Below are 27,786 nucleotides of genomic sequence, written 5' to 3'. Positions count from 1 at the left end.
AAATACTAGGGTAAAAAACTCCCCAAATACTCAGTGTGTGCACATGGCCTATTAAGCTTAATATTTGCGGGAACAAGATGCTGGTTAATGATTGCCATTTAGAAGAGAAATCACATGATTTTCAGTTTTTCAGTAGAAATGTAAACAACCTTTTGACTTTTGCTCTCCCCCTTACAGTTTGTTTGTATTCATAGTTGATTAATATAAAAGCTATTATTCTACATCAGTAGAAACTGAACAAGATCCTTGGTATAATCATGGGTCAGAATTTGCCAGTCTCAAAGTTGGCGGTTCTACTCCTGGTGCAGTTTTGTGTTGAACTTTCTACATCCAAACAGTTGTGAGTACTATATAGTATTATTTATCATATCATATCATAGAATCATTTATTTTAAATACCCTCAATGTGTATAAATCCCCTTAAATATGTAATATGTGACAGGTATATTGACACTATTATATGAGATATACTGTGAAGAAATGCAGTAAAAATATAGGAAAAAGCTCTGTTCATTCAGACACACCTGCAGTGATCTGGTGGAAGTGAGTGCCAGCCCTTAACGATATGTTCAGAACCTGAGATGCTGAATACACGTACCTTGATTAGATCATTACAGGTTATGTTCATTTTCAAACCAGTTTTTTATTGTACTGATATATCTTGCATGACAGTTACATATTTTTCCGAAATGTCTTTATTAAAATCTCAACAGCTCTGATCCAGCAGCAATCTCCTATCTATTCCTTACTCCTTGCTATCTTATGGAATTTACATTAGCTTGAAGCAGGGGACAGATGAAAATATTACTGCAGGATCAGATTACTGCAATATTACTGCAGGATCAGGTTACACACTGTTTGTTGTCTGTTGCCATAGATATGCATGGCATTTGTCTGCATGGCAGCTGAACATATGAAAAAGATCGGAAATGTAGAATCCTGTTGCGATGATGTTTAATTATTTCAGTGCAATAAAAAATATAGCAAATTTGCATGTAGATTCCAATCTTAATCTATCAGCACAAAATTAGCATGTGTCATTTTGAGATATACCAGTAACCCAGCTGTTTATGCCCATCACGCACTTCATGTTATTGGTTTATAGCCAGTCTACTATGACTACCTATGCCTCATTGCAATTACTATTCAAATTGGATTTAAGTGTCAAACATGTACATTTGTTTTTCACATAAACTCATGGCTGGTATGTGTCTCAGGGATCTTTGGATTAACTAGATGTGTATTTCCTGAAGGAAGTACAGATAGTGCTTTGAAATGGTGCCCGGGCTGCCCCTTTAAGAGAGACTTGCCTGCTGCCCCTGCAAGACTTTGAACTTTGGATCCGTTTTAACTGTGGGTGCCTCTCAGGGGCCACTTTGGCCTCAGGGTCTGATTTGGTGGGTGGGGCCCCTCAGGATCCGATTTGGTGGCCTGGGCTCCTCAGGGCTTGAATTGGTGGCCGGGATCCCTCAGGGTCCGATTTTGTGGGTGGGGCCCCTCAGGGTCCGATTTTGTGGCCGGGGCCCCTCAACATCTGATTTTGTGGGTGGGGCCCCTCAGGGTCCGATTTGGTGGGTGGGGCCCCTCAGGGTCTGATTTGGTGCGCGGGGCCCCTCAGGGTCCGATTTTGTGGCCGGGGCCCCTCAGGGTCTGATTTTGTGGCCGGGGCCCCTCAGGGTCCGATTTTGTGGGTGGGGCCCCTCTGGGTCTAATTTGGTGGATGGGGCCAATCAGGGTCCGATTTGGTGGACGGGGCCCCTCAGGGTCCGATTTGGAGGCCAGGGTGGCTCAGCCTCCGATTTGGAGCCTGGGGTCACTCAGGGTCCGATTTTGTGGCCGGGGCCCCTCAGGGTCCGATTTTGTGGGTGGGGACCCTTAGGGTCTGATTTTATGGGCGGAGCCCCTCTGGGTCCAATTTGGTGGGCGGGCCCACTTTGGGTCCGATTTGGTGGGTGGGGCCCCTCAGGGTCCGATTTGGTGGGCGGGGCCACTCTGGGTCTAATTTGGTGGGCGTGGTCACTCTGGGTCTGATTTGGTGGGCGGGGCCCCTCAGAGTCCGATTTGGTGGGCGGGGCCACTCTGGGTCCGATTTGGTGGGCGGGGCCACTCTGGCTCTGATTTGGTGGGTGGGGCCACTCTGGCTCTGATTTGGTGGGCGGGGCCACTCTGGGTCCGATTTGGTGAGCGGGGCCAGGGTGGCTCAGCCTCCGATTTGTAGGCCAGGGTCGATCAGCCTCCGGTTTGGAGGCCGAGGTGGCTCAGCCTCCGATTTGGAGCCTGGGGTCATTCAGCTTTCGATTTGGCGCGCCGGCCCTTTAACCCCTTCCTGACATGAGACGTACTATCCCGTCCATGGGACCCGGGCCCCTATGCCCATGGACGGGATAGTACGTCTACCGCGATCAATCACAGCTGTGTCAGGGGCAGTCACGGACCGCCCCCGACACGTTAACCCCTTGCACACCGCGATCAAACACGATCGCGGTGTACCGGGGGTTAAAGGGAAGCATCGGCAGGGACGGGGCTCCCTCCGTGCTTCCCTGAGCCCCCCACGGCAGCGCAATGTGCAGCGCTGCTGCGGGGGACTCCTTTCCTCCAGGCCCCCGAATCCAAGATGGCGACGGGGGCCTTCGGGGGCCTGCAGCAAGCTGGCTTCCTCAGTGCCTGCAAAGCGCAGGCAAGAGGAAGTCTTCTTCAATGCCTGTGACAGATTGCTGATCTGTCACAGTGATCTGTGATGTGACAGATCAGCGATCTGTCACAGGACAGTGATGTCCCACCTGGGACTATGTAATAAAGTAAAAAAAAATAAAAAAAAAGTGTAAAAATAATTTTAAAAAAATCGCCAAATAAATTAGTAAAAAAAAAATAAATATTCCCCAATAAATTCATTTTTTGAAAATAAAAAAAAACCAAAACAATAAAAGTACACATATTAGGTATCGCCGCGTCCGTAACGACCCGCCCTATAAAACTGTCCCATTAGTTAACCCCTTTAGCGAACCCCTTAAAAAATAAAAATAAAAAACGAAGCAAAAAATAATGATTTATTATCATACCGCCAAACAAAAAGTGTAATAACACGCGATCAAAAAGACGCATATAAATATCCATGGTACCGCTGAAAACGACATCTTGTCCAGCAAAAAACGAGCTGCGACACAGCATCATCAGCGAAAAAATAAAAAAGTTATAGCTCGCAGAATAAAGCGATGCAAAAATAATTATTTTTTATATAAAATAGTTTTCATTGCATAAAACCGACAAAACATAAAAAAACGACCTAAATGAGGTATCGCTGTAACCGTACTGACCAGAAGAATAAAACCGCTTTATCAATTTTACCGCACGCGGAACGGTGTAAACGCACCCCCCCAAAAGAAATTCATGAAACGCTGGTTTTTGTTCATTCTGCGTCCCAAAAAATCGGAATAAAAAGCGATCAAAAAATGTCACGTGCCCGAAAATGGTACCGATAAAAACGTCAACTTGTCCTGCAAAAAATAAGACCTCACATGACCCAGTGGGTCAAAATACGGAAAAATTATAGCTCTCAATATGTGGTGATGCAAAAACTATTTTTACAATAAAAAGCGTCTTTCAGCGTGCGACAGCCGCCAAACATAAAAACCGCCATAAATAGTAAATCAAACCCCCCGTTATCACCCCCTTAGTTAGGGAAAAATAATAAAATTAAAAAAATGTATTTATTTCCATTTTTCCATTAGGGTTAGGGCTAGGGTTAGGGCTAGGGTTAGGGCTAGGGTTAGGGCTGAGATTAGGGTTAGGGGTGTGTTGGGGTTCGGGTTGGAGTTAGAATTGGGGGTTTCCACTGTTTGGGCACATCAGGGGCTCTTGAAATGCAACATTGCATCTGATCTCAATTCCAGCCAATTCTGAGTTGAAAAAGTCATATGGTGCTCCTTCCCTTCCAAGCTCTGCCATGCGCCCAAACAGTGTTTTACCCCCACATGTAGGGTATCAGCCTACTCAGGACAAATTGCAAAACAATTTTTGGGGTCCAATTTCTCCTGTTACCCTTGGGAAAATAAAAAATTGGGGGCAAAAATATCATTTTTGTGGAAAAAAATGATTTTTTTATTTTCACGTCCGAGCGTTATAAACTTCTGTGAAGCACTTGGGGGTTCAAAGTGCTCATCACACATCTAGATAAGTTCCGTGGGGGGGGTCTAGTGTCCAAAATGGGGTCACTTGTGGGGAGTTTCAATAGTTTAGGTACATCAGGGGCTCTCCAAACGCACATGACACCCGCAGACCACTCCATCAAAGTCGGCATTCCAAAATGGCACTGCTTCACTTCCGAGCCCCGACGTGTGTCCATACAGTAGTTTTCTCCCACATATGGGGTGTCAGCGTACTCATGACAAATTGGACAACAACTTTTGGGGTCCAATTTCTCCTGTTACCCTTGGGAAAATGAAAAAATTGGGGACTAATTGATCATGTTTGTGGAAAAAATACGATTTTTTTATTTTCATGCCCGGGCATTATAAACTTCTGTTAAGCCCTTGGGGGTTCAAAGTGCTCACCACACATCTAGATAAGTTCCTTAGGGGTTCTCATTTCCAAAATGGGGTCATTTGAGGGTGTTTCCACTGTTTAGGTACATTAGGGGCTCTCCAAAGGCAACATGACACCCGCAGACCATTCCATCAAAGTCTGCATTCCAAAACGTCACTACTTCCCTTCCGAGCCCCGACGTGTGCCCATACAGTAGTTTTCTCCCACATATGAGGTATCAGCGTACTCAGGACAAATTGGACAACAACTTTTGGGGTTCAATTTCTCCTGTTACCCTTGGGAAAATAAAAAAATTGGGGACTAATTGATCATGTTTGTGGAAAAAATACGATTTTTTTATTTTCATGCCCTGGCATTATAAACTTCTGTGAAGCCCTTGGGGGTTCAAATTGCTCACTTCACATCTAAATAAGTTCCTTAGGCGGTCTAGTTTTCAAAATGGGGTCATTTGTGGGGGGTTTCTACTGTTTAGGTACATTAGGGGCTCTCCAAAGGCAACATGACACCCGCAGACCATTCCATCAATGTCTGCATTCCAAAACGTCACTACTTCCCTTCCAAGCCCCGACGTGTGCCCATACAGTAGTTTTCTCCCACATATGGGGTATCAGCATACTCAGGACAAATTGCACAACAACTTTTGGGGTCTAATTTCTCCTGTTACCCTTGGGAAAATAAAAAAAATGGTGACTAAAAGATCATGTTTGTGGAAAAAATGCGAATTTTTTATTTTCACGCCCGGGCGTTATAAACTTCTGTGAAGCACTGGGGGGTTCAAAGTTCTCACCACACATCTAGATAAGTTCCTTAGGGGGTCTAGTTTCCAAAATGGTGTCATTTGTGGGGGTTTCCACAGTTTAGGTACATCAGGGGTTTTCCAATCGCGACATGGTGTCCGATCTCAATTCCAGCCAAAAACGTCAAATGGCGCTGCTTCCCTTCCGAGCTCTGCCATGCGCCCAAATAGTGGTTTACCCCCACATGTGGGGTATCAGCGTACTCAGAACAAATTGCACAATAACTTTTAGGGTGCTGTTACCCTTGGAAAATAAGAATTGAGGGTGAAAAGATCATTTTTTGGAAAAAATATGATTTTTTAATTGTACGGCTTTATGTTATAAACTTCTGTGAAGCCCTTGGGGGTTCAAAGTTCTCACCACACATCTAGATAAGTTCCTTAGGGGGTCTAGTTTCCAAAATGGTGTCATTTGTGGGGGGTTTCCACTGTTTTGGTACATCAGGGGTTTTCCAATCGCGACATGATGTCCGATCTCAATTCCAGCCAAAAACGTCAAATGGCGCTGCTTCCCTTCCGAGCTCTGCCATTCGCCCAAATAGTGGTTTACCCCCACATGTGGGGTATCAGCATACTCAAGACAAATTGCACAATAACTTTTAGGGTCCTTTTACCCTTGGGAAAATAAAAATTGGGGTGAAAAGATCATTTTTGTGGTAAAAATATGATTTTTTAATTGTACCGCTGTACGTTATAAACTTCTGTAAAGCCCTTGTGGGTTCAAAGTTCTCACCACAAATCTAGATAAGTTCCTTGGGGGGTCTAGTTTCCAAAATGGGGTCACTTGTAGGGGGTTTTCACTGTTTAGGTACATCAGGGACTCTCCAAACGTGACATGGCGTCCGATCAGAATTCCAGCCAATTTTTTCACAAATAAACGCAAGTTATTTGAATGAAATTTTACCAGTAACATGAAGTACAATATGTCACGAGAAAACAATGTCAGAATCACCGGGATCCATGGAAGCATTCCAGAGTTATGACCTCATAAAGGGACAGTGGTCAGAATTGTAAAAATTGGCCCGGTCATGAACGTGCAAACCACCCTTGGGGGTGAAGGGGTTAAGACTCATTTCGATGCGCCGGCCCTTTAAGAATCACTTTGGTGCGTCGGCCCTTTAAGAGCCAGTTTGGCTCACTGGGCTTCTAAATCCACTTTGGCACACATTCTCTCTCAGGGGCATGCATCATGTGATGAAGCTAGATTTGCATTTGTGCTGTGGGTTTTGCTTTAAGAGCTGATATTATCTGCCAGAAACTCTGTCCTGAGGGGTCATGTGAAGTTCATAGGCGTTGGCATAGTAACTGGGTCTGTCTGCGCATATCAATGAGCTTAACTGCCATTTGAATCGCCTCAGAGCATGTTTTCCCTATGGCAACATTTTCCCATTGAAATGCATTGAGGAAAATGTTTTTTCAAACGCAAATTGCGCAAAAACTACAAATCCGATCTACACGAAAATTACTTAGCACACCACTCGTGGACGCTGGCTTTGAAACGACACCTCAACAGAGTCTGTGCGTGTAGCGGTTTGGGCCGCATTAATTGCGGAAAATCAACTGAATAATAATAAGAAGAAGCAGAAGAACTAGATGTGTATTTCCTGAAGGAAGTACAGATAGTGCTTTGAAATGGTGCCTGGGCTGCCCCTTTAAGAGAGACTTGCCTGCTGCCCCTGCAAGACTTTCAACTCAGGATCTGTTTTAACTGTGGGTGCCTCTCTGGGGCCACTTTGGCCTCAGGGTCTGATTTGGTAGGTGGGGCCCCTCAGGATCCGATTCGGTGGCCTGGGCTCCTCAGGGCTTGAATTGGTGGCCAGGATCCATCAGGGTCCGATATTGTGGGTGGGGCCCCTCAGGGTCCAATTTTATGGGTGGGGCCCCTCAGGGTCCGATTTTGTGGGTGGGGCCCCTCAGGGTCCGATTTTGAGGGTGGGGCCCCTCAGGGTCCGATTTTGAGGGTGGGGCCCCTCAGGGTCCGATTTTGTGGCCGGGGTGCCTCAGGGTCTGACTTTGTGGTTGGGGCCCCTCAGAGTCCGATTTTGTGGCCGGGGCCTTTCAGGGTCCGATTTGGTGGGCGGGGCCCCTCAGGGTCCGATTTGGTGGACGGGGCCCCTCAGGGTCCGATTTGGTGGACAGGGCCCTTCAGGGTCCAATTTGGTGGGCGGGGCCACTCTGAGTCTGATTTGGTGGGCGGGGCCACTCTGGGTCCGATTTGTAGGCCAGGGTGGCTCAGCCTCTGATTTGTAGGCCAGGGTGGCTCAGCCTCCGATTTGTAGGCCAGGGTGGCTCAGCCTCCGATTTGTAGGCCAGGGTCGATCAGCCTCCGATTTGGAGGCCAGGGTGACTCAGCCTCAGATTTGGAGCCTGGGGTCACTCAGCTTTCGATTTGGCGTGCCGGCCCTTTAAGACTCATTTCGGTGTGCCGGCCCTTTAAGAGCCAATTTGGCTCGCTGGGCTTCTAAATCCACTTTGGCGCACATTCTCTCTCAGGGGCATGCGTCATGTGATGAAGCTAGATTTGCATTTGTGCTGTGGGTTTAGCTTTAAGAGCTGAAATTATCGGGCAGAAACTGTGTCCTGCTGGGGTCATGTGAAGTTCGTAGGCGTTGGCATAGTAACTGGGTGTGCCTGCGCATATCAATGAGCTTAACTGCCATTTGAATCGCCTCAGGGCATATTTTCCCTGTGGCAACATTTTCCCATTGAAATGCATTGAGGAAAATGTTTTTTCAAACGCAAATTGCGCAAAAACTACAAATCCGATCGACGCGAAAATTACTTAGCACACCACTCATGGATGCTGGCTTCGAAACAACACCTCAACGGAGTCTGTGCGTGTAGCGGTTTGGGCCGCATTAATTGCTGAAAATCAACTCAATAATAATAATAAGAATAAGTTAGCAGCGTTCGGATTACAAGATAGTGCTTTCTTCAAAGCACTATAAAGAAATCAATCTCAAACTGTCACCGGTGTGTCAGATGCTACAGACAGTCACTCTGCATCTGACTGCAGAAGGTCTCTGTGTTTGGTATTGCAGACGCCTTCTTAATCCTTCTGTCTTTTTGGACCCAGTGGCAAACTCCCTCCTGGTCTAATTGACACATCTGGACCTGAGTGTTTATAGACTCCCAGTCTGCTTCAGGGAGCCGCTGATGATATTCACATTTTCCCCTTGTGAAGGCTTGGTGCTATAGCAGTTGGCTTAGTTACTCTCTGGTGTTACCTCTCTGAGTCTCCTCAAGATAAGTTGCTTCCCCCTCGTTTGTCTTCCTTCTCTTTAGTGTACAGTGGGGACCGACCAGTATTCAGGGCCTAGCTCTAGGGATATACAGGGCTTAGGTTCATGCTTGGCGATTGGTGTGGAGCCAATATAGGGACAGTTGGGGAGGCATGGTACTATTAGATCTGCTTAGGTGTCTCCACCCCTCCTTTCCCTAGCGATTGGGTTTCCTTCCCCTCTTCTCTCGTGTTCCACTTAGTCTTCCCACACTGTGCATGACACAAACACCTGTGGTAAATAATGCCAGGTGAGCACAATTAAAGGAAAACTACTTAAAAGGAGAATCCAATTTATTAAGTATCTACAAGTTTCAATCAAAATGGGAAAAAAGGATCTCTCTGCTGCTGAAAAGCATCAAATAGGGCAACACCATGGGCAATACAGCAATATATCAAAACCTTAGATATTTCACAAAAACTTTAGCGTTGTCATCATATGAAGAGATTTGTGGCTGATTTAGAGCACAGACGGCGTCATGTAGATAAAGGCACAATAAGGACGTTTTCAGCAAGACAAAATCATTGGATAATGAGAGCAACTACTAAAATACCATTACAAAATGTAGCGTTGGCATCCCAGCTTCATCCCTTCCACAGCAGGGATGGTGACTTACTCACCACCATGGTGCCCAGGACCAGCCAGATAGTTTACCTGTCCTGTACCTGTCTGTCTATACTTGCCTTTTGTCCCTGTATTCCTACCTTGCCCACCTGCAACTGCACCAGTCTGCCTGTACATCAGCTGTGCTGGTCTGTATACCAGATGTACCTGCCTGCACTAGCAGGGCTAGTCTGTATAACAACCTCTCCTGCCATGCCAGTCTATATACCAGCCGTACCTGCCTGCACAAAATGTGTCAATCTGTATACCAGCCGTACCAACCTTCATCTGCCGTGTCAGTCTCTATAACATCCGTACCTGCCATGCCAGTCTGTCTACTAGCCGTACCTGAATGCACAAGTCGTTCCAGACTGTATACCATCCATACCTACCTGCATCTGCTGTGCCAGTCTCTATACCAGCCATACCTGCCTGCACCTGTTGTGCTAGTCTGTAAGAATAAGGACAGCTGACTTTGACCCTGTATTGATTACAGGAGACTCAGCCAAATAATGGTCACAAGTAAATATCCTCCCACCGGTCCGACCTGAAGCACAAACATGTTCCTTATCATAGAGACAGAGAGAAAGACACAGACTGTTTGTGCTTTGGGGTGGCCTGTAGGCAGGTCTTTCCTTGGTTTTTCTGGCTTAGAGCAGAAACATAAGACCGTGCCTACAGACCCGCCCCGGAGCATGAGCATCTCATTAACTGAAAACTTCTAACACTGATTACACAAGAACCACAAGATATATTGTTCAGCCCAGGAACCATTTTAATCAGTTTAACACTGCCAAGCTGACAATACCTGTAGTTTATTTAGCAAAATCCTGCTGACAGGCTCGCTTTAAAGTCCCCGTTACATTTAGCGATGCACCAGCGATCCCGACCACGATATGACCCGGTCAGGATCGCTGGTGCATCGCTAAATGGTCGCTAGGGAGCTGCCAAACAGGCAGATCTCACTAGCAATGCAGCAGCGGTCGTACTCACCTGTCAGACGTGGCGAGTGTGACCATCTTCCGCCCGCGTCCATGGCTCGCTCGTCGGCACCAACAGGAAGCCGACAACGAGAAATGGACCAGGCCGATCTCGCGCAATCAGCGATAACCAGCGGGGGAGCTGGTCGTAGGTGAGTATCACATGTAGCGAGATCGCTAGTGATATCACTGCTGCATCACAAAATCTGTGACGCTTTAGCGATATTGCTAGCGATATCGCTATGTGTAAAGGGCCCTTAAGATTGCCCAACTTATACTCACAGCAGACACTAAAACCTGCCGCACCAATTTATAATGCCAATCACGTTGACTGGACTTTATTTTAACAATTTTCACCCACCTGCAGTTCTTATTTTGCTTTAAGTGCAAAGGTTGATTTGCATTAGATTCTTCCAGTCTGTGTAATCATACCTCTTCAAGGCTGATTCTCCTTGTAACTGAGACTACTGTGCAATTCAATGGAAGAATGTAGTGCAAAAAAAAAATCAAATATTAAAATCATCTGGTATTTTTTACTTTTAAGGGGCAGACTGTGAAGATAAATAATAAAAGTAAATACATAAATAAGTTAAATACAAAAATACACATGAAATGCTTCCAATAAAGTGAATACCTTCATCAATCATTGTTGCTTTGATTCAATCAACCTATAATAGACATTCACTATATCACAATTAATTGTAAACAATCACAATCTTGGACAACAACCATATATAATGACCTGAAAATGAAACAAAACGTAGAAAAACTTTACCATATGACTGTAAATTCTAAAAAAAAACCCCAACAATTGTATTATAGTTATTAAACTATGGACTAAAAATTGCTAAGCCATGTGTGACCTAAAATGCCCTGCACCAGTAAGCAGGTTACTTTTTATGTGGGCCCATTTGACCAAAGACATGGATTCCAGTACAAGACTAGCACAGTGATAGACATACAGTTGTGGCCAAAAGTATTGACACCCCTTCAATTCTGTCAGATAATACTCAGTTTCTTACTGAAAATGATTGCAAACACAAATTCTTTGGTATTGTTATCTTCATTTAATTTGTCTTAAATGAAAAAAACACAAAAGAGAATGAAGCAAAAAGCAAAACATTGATCATTTCACACAAAATTCCAAAAATGGGCCAGACAAAAGTATTGGCACCCTCAGCCTAATACTTGGTTGCACAACCTTTAGCCAAAATAACTGCGACCAACCGCTTCCGGTAACCATCAATGAGTTTCTTACAATGCTCTGCTGGAATTTTAGACCACTCTTCTTTGGCAAACTGCTCCAGGTCCCTGATATTTGAAGGGTGCCTTCTCCAAACTGCCATTTTTAGATCTCTCCACATGTGTTCTATGGGATTCAGGTCTGGACTCATTGCTGGCCACCTTAGAAGTCTCCAGTGCTTTCTCTCAAACCATTTTCTAGTGCTTTTTGAAGTGTGTTTTGGGTCATTGTCCTGCTGGAAGACCCATGACCTCTGAGGGAGACCCAGCTTTCTCACACTGGGCTCTACATTATGTTGCAAAATTTGTTGGTAGTCTTCAGACTTCATAATGCCATGCACACAGTCAAGCAGTCCAGTGCCAGAGGCAGCAAAGCAACCCCAAAACATCAGGGAACCTCCGCCATGTTTGACTGTAGGGACTGTGTTCTTTTCTTTGAATGCCTCTTTTTTTCTCCTGTAAACTCTATATTGATGCCTTTGCCCAAAAAGCTCTACTTTTGTCTCATCTGACCAGAGAACATTCTTGCAAAACATTTTAGGCTTTTTCAGGTAAGTTTTGGCAAACTCCAGCCTGGCTTTTTTATGTCTCGGGGTAAGAAGTGGGGTCTTCCTGGGTCTCCTACCATACAGTCCCTTTTCATTCAGACGCCGACGGATAGTACGGGTTGACACTGTTGTACCCTCAGACTGCAGGGCAGCTTGAACTTGTTTGGATGTTAGTCGAGGTTCTTTCTCCAACATCCGCACAATCTTGCATTGAAATCTCTTGTCAATTTTTATTTTCCGTTCACATCTAGGGAGGTTAGCCACAGTGCCATGGGCTTAAAACTTCTTGATGACACTGCGCATGATAGACAGAGGAACTTTCAGGTCTTTAGAGGTGGACTTGTAGCCTTGAGATTGCTTATGCTTCCTCACAATTTGGTTTCTCAAGTCCTCAGACAGTTCTTTGGTCTTCTTTCTTTTCTCCATGCTCAATGTGGTACACACAAGGACACAGGACAGAGGTTGAGTCAACTTTAATCCATGTCAACTGGCTGCAAGTGTGATTTAGTTATTGCCAACACCTGTTAGGTGCCACAGGTAAGTTACAGGTGTTGTTAATTACACAAATTAGAGAAGCATCACATGATTTTTCGAACAGTGCCAATACTTTTGTCCACCCTCTTTTTTATGTTTGATGTGGAATTATATCCAATTTGGCTTTAGGACAATTCTTTTTGTGTTTTTTCATTTAAGACAAATTAAATGAAGATAATAATACCAAAGAATTTGTATTTGCAATCATTTTCAGGAAGAAACTGAGTATTATCTGACAGAATTGCAGGGGTGTCAATACTTTTGGCCACAACTGTAGACGCAGACATTTCAGGATGGAGTCAAAGTTGATTTACTTTTTTTTCATTTTTGTTTGAATTTAACAGAAGTAACGGCAATCAGACATTTATGTAAGAAACCAGAGTTTACTTCAGTTTACATATAGGAACGGTGCATATGATCAACGGAGAGAAAAAGCAGAGACTTATCCTATACCAGGGAGTGACAATTTAAACAAGATAAACAGTTAAGATACACTACATATTATTAAGCATCAACAGATAAAACAGCCCCATCTGCTGACAGTGTGATGTAACTCCTCCAACTTATACAAAGTCTCTAGCTTGTTCAATGTATTTCAGCATTACTTTCTGTGAGGCAGGGAAGTGTATTGGTTACAGACTCCCAGTGAGGTCTCAAACTTAACAGTAGCACAATTTTTAGGCTTCAATTACAATTGAACGTATCATTCCAACTCTGAGCCGCTGTGCTTGGTGGTTACATACCAACAGGAGTAATTTCACAACTTGGCAGTTTTTTGAATGTATGAATGGCCCCATCATAGTCCAGACCTAAATCCCATTGAGAATTTGTGGCAAGACTTGAAAATTGCTGTTCACAGATGCTCTCCATCCAATCTCACTGAGCTAGAGCTAATATGCAAAGAAAAATGGGCAAAAATTTCAGCCTCTAGATGTGCAAAGCTGGTAGAAACAGATCCCACAAGGCTTGCAGCATTAATTGTTGCGAAAGGTGGTCCTATAAAATATTGTCTCAGGTAGGCTGAATATAAATGTACGTCACAATTTTCAAATTTATATCTTTAAAATAATTAGTAAACCATGTATAATTTCCTTTACACTAAACAAATACTACTTTGTGTGAGTATATCACATAGAATGTCAATAAAATGCATTTAAATTTGTGAGTATAAGGTGAAAAAATGTGAAAGTTCACGTGGTATGATTATTTTTTAATGGCACTGTATATTGGTGGTTCAGTGTATTGCGCCATCTGTGTTTTATATGAGTACTCTGTCTATACATGCTGATAGTATACAGCCCTTCTGGGCTAGCTGGGGCCTAGCATACGGCAAAGATACAGTTGAAACTAGAAGTTTACATACACTATATAAAAAGACACATATGCATGTTTTTCTCAATATCTGACATGACATCATAATAAACCTTTCCTGTTTTCAATAGGGTTGAGATCAGGGCTTTGTGATGGCCACTCCAAAACACTGAATTTGTTATCCTTAAGCCACTTTATTACCATTTTGGCAGTATGCTTCGGATCATTGTCCATTTGGAAGACCCATTTCTGCCCAAGCTTTAACTTCCTGGCTACTTATCTTGAGATGTTGCTTCAGTATTGTCACAATCTTCTTTTCTCGTGATGCCATCTATTCTGTGAAGTGCACCAGTCCCTCCTGCAGGAAAACAGCCCCACAACATGATGCTGCCACCCCTGTGCTTCACAGTTGGAATGGTGTTCTTAGGCTTCCAAGCTTCTCCCTTTTTCCACCAAAGGTAACGATGATCATTATGCCTAAAAAGTTCTATTTTAGTTTCATCAGACCACAGGACATGTCTCCAAAAGTTAAGGTCTTTGTTCCTGTGTTCATTTGTAAACATTAATCTGGCTTTTTTATGTTTCTTTTGGAGTAATGGCTTCTTCCTGGCAGAGTGACCTTTCAACCCATGTTGATACAGTACTCGTTTCACTGTGGATATTGATAAAATCTTACCAACTTCCGCCATCATCTTCCCAAGGTCTTTTGCTTTTGTCCTTGGGTTGATATACATATTGTGATGTATACTGACCATGGGTAGGTTACGTCCGAGAGTGGACCCTCTGGATCGCGGCACTGGAGCACCCAGGGGCGAGCGCGCTAGGTGGTGCCGACCCCTATACAGGGACCGTTAGGGGCAGGCCCTCGAAAGGCAGATGCCGCGACTGCTAGACCCAAGAGGGGCGGCTCAAAAGACTGAGTGAGGGGTGCAGGACTGAGCACGGAATGAAGAAGGGGGTAGCAAGTACAGAGTGGGAGCAGGACGGAAACACGGAGTATAGGACTGGGCACTGGAGTACAAAACGGAAACACAGAGTACAGGACTGGGCACTGGAGTACAGGACGGAGACACGGAGTACAGGACTGGGCACTGGAGTACAGGACGGAGACACGGAGTACAGGACAGAGACAGAGAGTGAGAAGGGGAAACCCCTAAACACTGGGCCAGGATACCATAGGAAAGGCACATGATAATCAGGCGTCTCCACCATGTTGGAGATGCCTGATATACCTCGTGCTGCCGGCTGATTGGGCGCCTAGGCTTCTGGGCGGGTGCTCCAGGCTTAAGAGACCTGGAAAGCGCGCACCAGCGGCCTAAGGTGCCCGCAGGAAGCAGGCACGCACCAGACAGAGGAAAAGGAGGAGGTGGGCACAGAGCGGGGAGGCGAGCGCCGGTGAGTAGAGTTGAGCGACTTTAGTTGGATCGGGTTTCATGAAACAAAATTTGTTTCAGATGAAACTGGTCCGACTAGGGCAAAAAAAGTCGGAGTTTCGTCCGAAACCCGACCCCAGTGCAAGTCAATGAGGAATAAAAGTCGGCACTGGGCGGATGACATTCATCCACTCAATGCCGACTTTTATTCCCCATTGACTTGCATTGGGGTCGGGTTTCGGACGAAACTCCGACTTTTTTTGCCCTAGTCGGACCAGTTTCATCTGAAACAAATTTTGTTTCATGAAACCCGATCCGACTAAAGTCGTTCAACTCTACCGGTGAGTATAGGCGGCGGCAGGCCCCGCTGCTGCTGGGGAGGCGGTGGCTACCGGCGCTGACGTGACACACATGTCGGACCAAAACATGTTTATCTCTGGGACACAGAACCCGTCTCCTTCCTCAGTGGAATGATGGCTGGAAATTCCCATCTTGTCTGTACTTGCGTATAATTGTTTGTACAGAGGAATGAGGCACCTTCAGGTATCTTGAAATTGTACCCACGAATGAGCCAAACTTGGGCAAGTCCACAATTCTTTTCCTGATATCTTGGCTGATTTATTTAGACTTTCCCATGATGCTACACAAAGAAGCAGTGTGCTTCAGGTGGGCATTAAAATACATCCACAGGTGTGTCTCTAACTCAAAAAAACAGAAGCTTCTAAACACATGACATCATTATATGAGCAGTCCAGAATTGTTTAAAGGCATAGTAATCTTAGTGTGTCAAATAAATATTCAAAACGAACATAATTGTCACATGTGGCCAGGAACCGGGCTAATACCAATAATGTTCCCCCACCCAAAGAGAGGACCAACAGGTAACAGTAGAGTACTCCCAACAACATGCAAATCAAAAGAAAAATGGAGTAGCCATAAACCACAAAGAAAAGGTGTAATATACATAAAAGTCAAATCTTTATTATAATATATTAAAAATTATCAGACATTTATAAATATACATGAGGTGATTAGGAGAAGCATTCCAGAAAAGAGGCGAGGGGTCACCCTATGGGTAATAGGACAAAAAAAGGGGGGGCAACGCATTCATAAAATAGTATAGCGGCAGAGCAACCCCTAGTGTACAATATATTACAACATGCCCGAGCTATCTCTGTAAACACAACACCACGGTGCTAGATAAGAGAGTCACAGTATCAAATCTGCAGCTGTACGCTACTCAAAGATCAGCACTGGTCACAAAGGGATAATGCCCATAATATTCAAAGTGCTATTGCCACTTACCCATGTTGAAAGTACAAAAAGGGGGACGCCTCGCTCTACCCCGACGCGCATTTCGCCATGGCTTTATCAAGGGGAAGTGTCTGTCTGGCATCACCTAGCCATCTAAAAGTACAGCGTCCCAGGTGCCGGTAATCATAGTGGCACATGCCCAGTGAGGCCAGGTGGCAATCGCGAAGTGACCCATCACCATCATAAAGTCGCACGCATGCGTGGTGAAAACACCAATTAGACGTCATCAAGATGCCTGCGTCTCAGATGGCCGGAACATTGCGTGCCGAAGCCGGATACACTGCACACGTGCACAAGACCAGCCCCATTTTTATGAAGACATGCTGCGGGCAGCCATATTGAAAGTGTCAGTCGGCTTGCAGTACCAAAATAAGACATTAGATACATAATACGCATATGAAAATGAAAAATCAGATAATCAAGGCATTAGTGCACAGTAGGATATACCCACAGCATAAGTATAGTTTGCAACCATAAATAAACATAATTACAATTAATGCATACCACGGAGTTCCTGAAACATAGAACTGATATACATACTGATATACTACATAAGATGGAAAAAGGGAGGGGAGGAGGGAAGAAAGAGGGGGCGGAAAATGTAAATAAGATCGAACAGAGATGTATATACAATTTGGCCATAACATACTAGAATACCTCATTTTACTTACAAGTACATCATCAGTATATTTATTCCTTTTTACCCGCCAAATAACCCATACTACCACTCGCTCATAGTAATTTTCCTCATTCCATCATTAGAGGAGTAGCAAAAAGAAGGGAGGATTTTCCACTCATCAACATCTCTAAATTTCCAGGGCATCGCTAGTCCATCTAATTGCATCCAATATGTTGATATCCAAGTTCTTCACAGTATTTAATGGAAGATAACATCCGCAGCAGGCTACAGGCTTTGGTCCAACGAGCTATAATAAAGGCACCAAGGAGCCAACTAATATAAAAATATGAGTATAAGAAGTATAAATGTGTGCTAACTACAAAAGACAAACACAAAAAACAACTAAAGTCACAGCACAAAAACCCATGCTCATAATGTTGTGTGTGGAACCATAAAACAGGATAAAGTGAGACCCAGAGTTACACAGGAAAAAGACGGGGAGGGGGAAGAAAGGATCACTTTGAGAATACGGTAACACCAAACCGGTCCCACTATTTGAACCTCCTATTTATAAGAAGGACACAAAACTATTAGTTTCATTCAGACCAGCGGGTAACAGAGTATCTAATGTCACAATCCATCTACACTCATGTTGAGCGAGGATTTTCTTGACATTACCCCCACGGATGCCACAATCAATTCCATGGACCATCAAACCCTTTGGGTTAGCATTATAGAATGACTTAAAATGCTTTGGGAGAGTTCTTAAAGTAGAGTCATCCTGGATATCTTTATCCCGAGATGTGAGTCCGACATAGATTTTATCGCACGGGCAGGCAGCATAATATACCACATTAGATGTGTTGCAAGTAATGAAATCCCTTATATGAAAAATTATTTTCACATCCGATGATGAGAAAGACATGGTTTTACAATTAGGGCATGCTACACATCTACCACAAGGAAAACATCCTTGTGTGCGAGCCGAGCTAATAAAAGATGTTATTATTTTTGGTACATAGTGTGACGGACTCAGCTTCTGCTGAGCTCATTTTCCTTTTCAGAGTGGACCCTCTGGGCCGTGGCACCCACCCACCTAGGGCGAGCTGACCTAGTGAGAACCCACCCCCTTTACAGGGAGTGTCAGGGGCAAGACCAAGGGGGTGAGCCACCTCGGCTGCTGGGACCAGACGGCCGGCTCAGGGGGACACTGCAGGAGTGTCTGACAACCAGGGACAGGCAGAAAACAAGACAAGACAAGAGGTAAGTGCAAGGTATCTTCATTAAGATCTTCAGGATCATATTCAGTGTAAAAACGTGAGAACAAGCAAAACGTGCAAAGTGCGTGCGTGGGCACGCCAAGGTCCATAGCATGGTACGTGCCAGGTGGCACACTTAGGTACAGGTAAAGGCACAATGGCATCGGACTCTGGACCGCTGGCAACGATCGACATGATCAAGGCATCAGGCTGTGGACATCAGCTCCGGACATCAGGCCGCAGTCATCCAGCTTACGATCTCTGGCAGCGATCGGCAGGTTCCGGGAATCCGGCAGGCAAACCAGGGTTCAGGCAAGGAGGCACGTCAGATATCCAGGCATGGTGCGTGTTAGGGAACACACCAAGGTTCAAGGCTAGATGCAAGGCAAGGTGCGTGTGTAGGGGACATGCCAGGGTTCACAAAACGAGACAGGGTGCGTGTGTAGAGACACGCCAAAGCACAAGGTAAGACAGAGTGCGTGTGTAGAGGCACGCTAGGGTTCACAAAACGAGACAGGGTGCGTGTGTAGAGACACGCCAAAGCACAAGGTAAGACAGAGTGCGTGTGTAGAGACACGCCAAGGCACAAGGTACTAGACAGAGTCCTGCGCGTGCAAAGGGGCACGCCAAGGTCAGGCGAGGCAGAGTCCTGCGCGTGCAAAGGGGCACGCCAAGGTCAGGTGAGGCAGAGTCCTGTGCGTGCAGAGAGGCACGCCAGGGTCAGGCGAGGCAGAGTCCTGCGCGTGCAGAGAGGCACGCCAGGGTCAGGCGAGGCAGAGTCCTGCGCGTGCAGAGAGGCACGCCAGGGTCAGGGTTCCAGGACAGGGTTAGGGCCCGTGCGTGCAAGAGGGCACGACAGGGGACATGGCAAGGCCTGCGCGTACTTTTACAGAAGCACGGGGAGGTATGCCATGGGCAGGCGAGGGCCTGTGCGTGCTTTAGAGAGCACGCAGAGCACAGTGCGGAAACAGCGTGAAGTGCAAGGGAGCACAGAGGGCACGGCTGGGGCACTGGCTAGCTGATCGGGCTGCGGCACTGACAGCTGGGCAAGACTCCAGCGAACCCGGCTGAGGCACGGCAGGCGACACAGCTGTCACCAACCGACGAGCACGGCTGAGGCACAAGCAGGTGGGCACGGCTAGGGTGGGCACAGCCGAGGCACAAACAGGAGGCCAGGAAGGCCAGGTGCATGCAAAGGGCACACGAAGAAACAGAGCAAGGGAAGACAAGACGAGAAACAAGGCAGAGCTTAAACAGAGTACAGAACCAGGGATGGAAGCATAGGCAGAAACACGGAATCAGGTCAGAGCAAGAACAGAGCTAGGAGCGGAGCGTAGGCCGAAGCCCAGAGCCGGGTCAAGGGAGAACCTTGGGACTAGCCTGGAAACGTGCAAGAGAGCACAATAGGAAAGAGTCTAGCAGCGGAACGTAGGCCGAAGCCCAGAGCCGGGCCAAGGCAGAGCCTTGGGACTAGACATGGAAAAGAGCACGAAAGGAAAGAAAGGAGGGATGGTGCGTGTGCCAGGGAGCACTACAGAGCACCATAGGAGAGAGCGAGGCAGAACAAGCAAAGACTGAGACCATAGGGAGGAACAAGGCAGAGCAAGGCAAGGTACGGAACAAGGCATAGCGAAAACAGGCAAGGCAGAGAATAACAGAAGGACTACAAGTCCAAGCAGGACTAGGACGAATATGGCACAACGGACAAACATAAGACAAGGCACGGGACAAGAGATGGAGTACGAGCACAGAGCATGTGCAGAGACGCACGACAGAGCAGAGTGCAAGGGCACAGAATAGAGGGAGCACCCCACAGACCAAGCAGCCATGCAGGGACACCACACAATACTCAGGCCCTCAGGCATAGCACCTCCTCTTCCGGGTCAGGATCAGGGGAGAACTTCCTAGTTCAGATGCTCCAGGATCGCAGAGCACAGTCACATGATCAGGGTTTCAGACATGATGAGATGATCACAGAACCAGGCAGTGCAGGATCTTAGGAAACGTCACATGATCAAGGTTTCAGACATGACGAGATGATTGCAGAACCAGACAGTGCAGGATCCTAGGAAAGGTCACATGATCAGAGTTTCAGACATGACGAAATGATTGCAGAACCAGACAGTGCAGGATCTTAGGAAACGTCACATGATCAAGGTTTCAGACATGACGAGATGATTGCAGAACCAGACAGTGCAGGATCCTAGGAAAGACACATGATCAGGGTTTCAGACATGACGAGATGATTGCAGAACCAGACAGTGCAGGATCTTAGGAAACGTCACATGATCAAGGTTTCTAGACATGACGAGAAGATCACAGAAGGCAAAGCAGAAACGCAGGCATCTTGCAGCTCAGCAGGCATGAGGTGAGTGTGCACACTGCTCTAGGGAACAAGCAGGATAGCAGACATGGGATGCGCATACACACCGCTCCAGGGTCATGAGGCAAAACAGACATGGCTGACATAGCAGACATGGCGAGCATGACACATAGTGGCTTTTATCCAAATGGTCTTTCAAATTCATGCTACATCTAGGGATTATCCTAGGTTCCATCAAAGTGGCATCAGTATGCAAGACAGGCCAACATTTTACCAGGATGTCTCGAACTCGATCCCATTGATAGTTAGATGTAGATACAACACAAATGGTATCCTCTTTCTTATCCTGCCGGGAAGTGGTGGAATTGGTCAACAAGTTGTTACGTGGAGTCCGTTTGGCCCTCCAATACCCCGCTTGATACATCTATTGCTGTATCCTCTATATCTAAACCCTTGCCCCAAATCTCTTGCCTGCTGCTCAAACATTTCTCCGTGGAACAAATACGTCGGGTTCTTAGAAACTGACCCGTCGGGATGGCGCGAATAACTGGTGGAACATGTGCAGAGGATGCGTGTAGCAAAGAGTTCACTGCTGTCTTTTTATGAAACAAATCGGTCTGAATTAATCCATCGGGGTCAACACATAATAGAACATCCAAAAAAATCAATGCTGAACCTATGCCATTTATACGTAAACTTAAGGTTTAATGTATTAGAATTCAAGTGCAGCATGAATTCCATGAGTTTAGATGTGGACCCCTGCCAGATAACAAAGACATTATCAATGTAGCGGTGCCAGCACTGCACATGGTCAGCGGCACGAGCCTCGTCCCCCTGGAAAACCTGCCTCTCCCAAAAACCAAGAAACAGGTTTGCATAGGACTGGGCACATGCCGCACCCATGGCAGTGCCTCACTTCTGCAAAAAAAAACGGTCCTTAAAAATAAAATTATTATGATATAGGACAAATTCCAAAAGTTCCAAGAGGAATTCACACCAGTGACCATCCCGATTCGTCATCTTCAAATAGAACCGTACTGCTGCCAGTCCTTAATCATGGTCAATGGATGTGTATAAAGATTCTATATCAATGGCCACAAGGACTATGTCATCCTCCAAGGTAATCCCATTGATCTTGTTCAATAAATCAGTGGTATCTCTGACATAGGAGGGCAGCGTCTCAACAATTGGTTTCAAATAGTAATCAATAAACTTACATGTCATATCGCATAACCCCCCCATGCCAGAGAGAATGGCACGGCCCGGAGGATTGACCGGGTCCTTGTGGACTGCAAATAAAAAGTTGGGACCCTTGGGTTTCTGGTCATAAGTCCATCAAGGATCTTCTTTGGGATGAGGCCAGCCTCGAATGCATTATACAGAATCTTTTCCAGAGACTGGGTAAATGTTACAGTGTGGTTGTTTGTCAATTGTTGGTATGACTCCTTATTTCTTAGCTGCCTAAAGGCTTCTTTCTCATATTTATCTATTGGCCAGATCACAACATTTCCGCCCTTACCTACTGCTTTAATCACCACATCATTAATTTTTTGTAGATCCTTAAGTGCTTTTCTCTGCCTAGGTGTAAGATTGTCCCTATGAATGTTTGTGGGAATCTTTTTAAATTCCTCAATCACCATTTTGAAGAATATCTCTACTTGTGGGCATACAGATAGGGCAGGAAATTTCATAGATCTGGGCATGTAAGAACAAAACCGTTGGCACAACCCTGAGAATTGTAGGTGGTGCCCAAGTAGGATCCCAATCCGTGAACTAAATATATATAAACTTGGCACACACCAAAGGTTTCTGATGCAGAAAGGTGATTTTTAATTATACAACAGTACATACATACACAGACGTTTCGGTCTAGGACCTTCATCAATGTACGATATATTGTACTGTGAGATTCTTAGTGACTGGGCTTTGTGAGATAGACCAATCCTGTGAGGAGGCACATGAAGCCATCCCACTGCGTGGTGATTTGTGGAGTGTGGACGCAGTATCCACCGCGAATCCCAAGTATATACTGCGTCCACACTCCACAAATCACCACGCAGTGGGACGGCTTCATGTGCCTCCTCACAGGATTGGTCTATCTCACAAAGCCCAGTCACTAAGAATCTCACAGTACAATATATCGTACATTGATGAAGGTCCTAGACCGAAACGTCTGTGTATGTATGTACTGTTGTATAATTAAAAATCACCTTTCTGCATCAGAAACCTTTGGTGTGTGCCAAGTTTATATATATATAGATCTGGGCATAACAGACTGAGGAAACATACCTGTGGTTTCAACCTGTTGTTCTCTAAGCAAGTCCTCAAGGACCATTAGTGCTTGGTGTTCAGTGTCATCATCCAAATTCGTGTGCAATCGACGCATATTGTGCAACTTGGTAAGTAATAATTTGCGGCGCAAAAGACAAGCCCAATGTCACGATGACCAGTCCTGTGTGACGCGACCCGCAGGCCGGTAACTAAAACAACAAGACGCGGCACGTGATACTGTCCTGTGTGACACAGCCCGCAGGCCGGTAACTAAAACAAGACACGGGGAAAGGGGAAACAGTCAGAACGGTGGGCCCTACGATAGGGAAAGGGGACGTGGAGACCTCCTGCACTCCCCTGAGTCAGTGTCCCTAACGCTCCTAACGTTCCCTATGCCTGTTCCGCACCGGGCGCCGATCAGGAACCTGTCGACCTAGCACACCCTACACCTATCCCTTGCTAGGGAGCAGGGTGGCGCAGGCACTGGCCCACCACTGTACTAATACACACTAAGGAAAAACACAAACAGGGAAACACCACTTAGCTTTACTCTGTTGCACTTTCTCCTGGCAACAGAGTCCACCACCAGAATGCAGCTCTCCTCCTGAATCGCTGCCACCAAGCTCTGTCAGAGCTACAAGGAAATCCCCTATGACTCCTTCCACACCAGGGCTAAGACAGTGCTGCAAGAAAAGCTCTCCAGCTCCTTCCTCCACCAAGGATGGTTGAAATGAACACTATCACCAACACTGATTGCAACACCTGTGACTCTTTTATAGCCGAGCCAGAGCAATCACACCTGCATTATAATCATATGCACTTAACTAAAGAAACCAGAGTGCAATGACGCTCACTACCACCGGGGGCAAACTTAGAACAGACGACTCCACAGTGCAATAATCCTAATGGCCACGGGGGCAAAAACCAAACTTAAGCACAGCTTAAGAAAAAAAAAGGTTACCTGTGCTTTTTATCAGTCCTGATCCAGCATGGCTCATGACACCCAAACCCAGGAGGTCAAGTTGATCATCAATAATAACAAGATTAGAAAGATTAATTACCTCCATGGTTTTGGACTTGGATTTGGCCCCGTGTGGGGATGATGAATTCGCCTTCCTTTTCCCAGCATATCGACTTTTGGTACTATGTGTATTTCTGCTGTAAACATTCCTCTCTTTAACATTCACCCCAAATTTCGATATCTGCCTCGATTCCTCTGCTGAGGTGAAGGATGACATTGATTCAGACCTAACAATAGATGGTGATCGATCATGCTTGGGGGTTGCTTTCCACCTATAGACTCTATTGTTCTGAAAATCGAGGACATCCCTCTGGAATTTCCTTGATTTATTCGTACAAATATCCTGTTCCCATTTAACAAAATCTTCATCCAATTCCTCATGGAGTTTTGTCAAAGCTTCAGTGCATAAATTCTTTTTTAATTCAGATTGGAGAACTTCAATCTCAGCCTCTAGAGTACTGAGTTTAGTACTGTCTAGTTTAGTTAATAATTCCATGTACTCCTTAGAGGATCTGATAGAGATCCTTTCCCAATTCTCTCAAAAAGGCATCATCTACGGGAAAAGCGGGGAATAATTGAATACGTAGCCCCCTAGGTATTAACCCTTTACTCAAATATTTCTCCAAGAAGGCTTTATTCCACCATAGCTTTGTTCTTTTTAATAAAAGACTTTTTAAACGTGTAGTTTGTTCCATGGTGTCCTTAAGCTGTGAATCTAAAAGCACAGGAGACTCCACCTTAAGCACCTCATTGAGCCGCGTAAGCCAAGATTGGTCGTGGGCACGGAAGTCCATCTGTTTTGAATCACCAGCTGTGAATAACAAGGAAATAACAATATCAAAAAAATATTCAAAACAAACATAATTGTCACATGTGGCCAGGAACCGGCTTAATAACAATAATGTTCCCCCACCCAATTTAAGGTCTTTGCTCGTGTGTGCATTTGCAAACATTAATCTGGTTTTTTTATGTTTCTTTTGGAGTAATGGCTTCTTCCTGGCAGAGTGACATTTCAGCCCATGTTGATACAGTACTAGTTTCACTGTGGATATTGATAAAATCTTACCAGCTTCCGCCATCATCTTCCCAAGTTCTTTTGCTTTTGTCCTTGGGTTGATATACACATGTCAGACCAAAGCACGTTCATCTCTGGGACACAGAACCCGTCTTCTTCCTGAGCGGTATGATGGCTGGAAATTCCCATCTTGTCTGTACTTGCGTATAATTGTTTGTACAGATGAATGAGGCACCTTCAAGTATTTTGAAATTGTACCCAAGAATGAGCCAAACTTGGGCAAGTCCACAATTCTCTTCCTGATATTTTGTCTGATTTCTTTAGACTTTCCCATGATGCTACACAAAGAAGCAGTGTGCTTCAGGTGTGCATTAAAATACATTCACAGGTGTGTCTCTAATTAACTAAAAAAACCAGAAGCTTCTAAACACGACATCATTATATGAGCAGTCCAGAATTGTTTAAAGGCATAGTAATCTTAGTGTGTGTAAACTTTTGACTTTTCAGTAAGTAATAAAAATGCTTTATAACATTCTCTATCATTATTCTGGCAATAGGCAAAAATTAATAATTATGGTAATCCTAATTGATCTAAAATGGGAAAGGTTTATTCTGATTTCATGTCAGATATTGAGAAAAACATGCACATGTATCTTTTTAAATAGTGTATGCAAACTTCTGGTTTCAACTGTATCTATGAGGCCACAGCTGGGATCTTGTCTACTAACGACCACCGATATGCCTTTTAACAGCGGCAGTTAAGGGTACTTAAACCACAGCAGCGCTTTTTAACGGCACTGAGGTTTAAATGTATAGTGCCCCCAGAGTCGGAATTTCTCCGGGGTCTTGGCTGCCAAGGGTAGCCAAGACCCCAGAGAACATGATTCGGGTTGGTTTTTATCGACCCCGGGGTTGCGATCGCCGTTATTAACGGTATAACAGCGACCACAAAATAAAGTCCAATTTGCCATTTAATTTCTCTCTCCTCTGATGTACCTCCCGGTGTCCAATAACCCTCCTGCTTCCCCCCACGGCCGCCAACGTCTTCTTCCGGTAAGAAAATGGCGGGCGCATGCGCAATGCTCCTGCCGAGATCTGCCGGCTGGTGGAACCCAGCAACAAAAGGAGATTTTCCTGTTTTTTCATTTTGATCACTGTGATAGACCCTATCCCAAAACTTCACTACTTTCTTGTTGAGCCCTGAAGTGTGCCCAAACAGTAGTTTTCTTCCACATATGGGGTACCAGCATGCTCAGGATAAATTATGGAAAAACAAATTATTTTTTATTTTCACGTCTCTGCGATATAAACTTTAGTGAAACACTTGGGGTTTCAAAGTTCTCACAACATATCTAGATAAGTTCATTGGGGGTCTAGTTTCCAAAATAGGGTCACTTGTGGGGGTTTCTACTGTCTAGGCACATCAGGGGCTCTGCAAATGATACCCACAGATCATTCCGTCAAAGTCTGCATTCCAAAATGTCACTACTTCCCTTCCGAGCCCTGATGTGTGCCCAAAGAGTAGTTTTCTCCCACATATGGTGTATCGGTGTACTCAGGACTAGAGTTGAGCGACTTTGGTCGGATCGGGTTTCGTGAAACCCGAATGAAACAAAATAAGTTTCAGATGAAACTCGTCCGACTAGAGCAAAACAAAGTCGGAGTTTCGTCCGAAACCCGACCCCAATGCAAGTCAATGGGAAATAAAAGTCGGACGAAACTCCGACTTTGTTTTGCTCTAGTCGGACGAGTTTCATCTGAAACTTATTTTGTTTCATTCAGGTTTCACGAAACCCGATCCGACCAAAGTCGCTCAAATCTACTCAGGACTAATTGGACAACATCTTTTGGGGTCCAATTTCTCCTGTTACCCTTGTGAAAATAAAAAAATTGGGGGCTAAAAATCATTTTTGTGGGGAAAATTTTTTTTTATTTTCACGGCTCTGCATTATAAACTTTAGTGAAACACTTGGGTGTTTAAAGTTCTCACAACACATCTAGATAAGTTCCTTGGGGGGTATAGCTTCCAAAAGGAATCACTTGTGGGGAGTTTCTACTGTTTAGGCACATCATAGCTCTGCAAACGCAACATGATGCCCTCAGACCATTCCATCAAAGTCTGCTTTCCAAAACAGCACACCTTCCCTTCCGATCTCTGCCATGCACCCAAACAGTGGTTCCTCCCACATATGGGGAATCAGCGTACTCAGAACAAATTGCAGAACAACTTTTGGGGTCCAATTTTCTCCAGATACCCTTGGGAAAATAAAAAATTGCAGGTTAATGGATCATTTTAGTGGAAAAAAATTATTTTTTATTTTCACAGCTCTACATTATAAACTTAAATTGGAAATAATTGGGGTTCAAAGTGCTCACCACACATCTAGATAAGTTCCTTGGGTGGTTTAGTTTCCAAAATGATGTCACTTGTGGGGGGTTTCCACTTTTTAGGCACATCAGGGGCTCTCCAAATGCGACATGGTGTCCGATCTCAATTCCAGCCAATTCTGCTTTGAAAAAGTCTATTGGCGCTCCTTACCTTCCGAGCTCTGCCGTGCGCCCCAACAGTGGTGCACCCCCACATATGCGGTATTGGCGTATTCAGGAGAAATTGCACAACAAATTTTGTGGATCATTTTCTGCTTTTACATTTGTGCAAAATTAAAAACTTGTTCTGAAGTAAAATATGAAAAAAAGTTAAATGTTCATTTTTTAATTCCACATTGCTTCAGTTCCTGTGAAGCACGTAAAGGG

At 45.1% G+C, this 27,786-nt stretch overlaps 1 protein-coding gene across 2 annotated transcripts in view; it reads left to right on the top strand.

The window, feature by feature from the left end:
• Positions 1-211: 211 nt before the first annotated feature.
• Positions 212-27,786, top strand: part of LOC141100922 (venom factor-like) — a 481,958-nt gene continuing 454,383 nt past the window's right edge. For both annotated transcript variants that reach the window (XM_073589703.1, XM_073589701.1), the window contains exon 1: positions 212-340. In XM_073589703.1, the coding sequence (XP_073445804.1) occupies positions 258-340 (83 nt within the window). In that variant the 5' untranslated portion in view covers positions 212-257. The remainder of the gene's footprint in view (positions 341-27,786) is intronic.

This window comes from Dendrobates tinctorius, unplaced genomic scaffold (genome assembly GCF_039654945.1).
Source record: "Dendrobates tinctorius isolate UK_male_01 unplaced genomic scaffold, ASM3965494v1 ptg000011l, whole genome shotgun sequence".
Classification (NCBI taxonomy): domain Eukaryota; kingdom Metazoa; phylum Chordata; class Amphibia; order Anura; family Dendrobatidae; genus Dendrobates; species Dendrobates tinctorius.
This window is presented reverse-complemented; position numbering and strand designations above follow the sequence as displayed.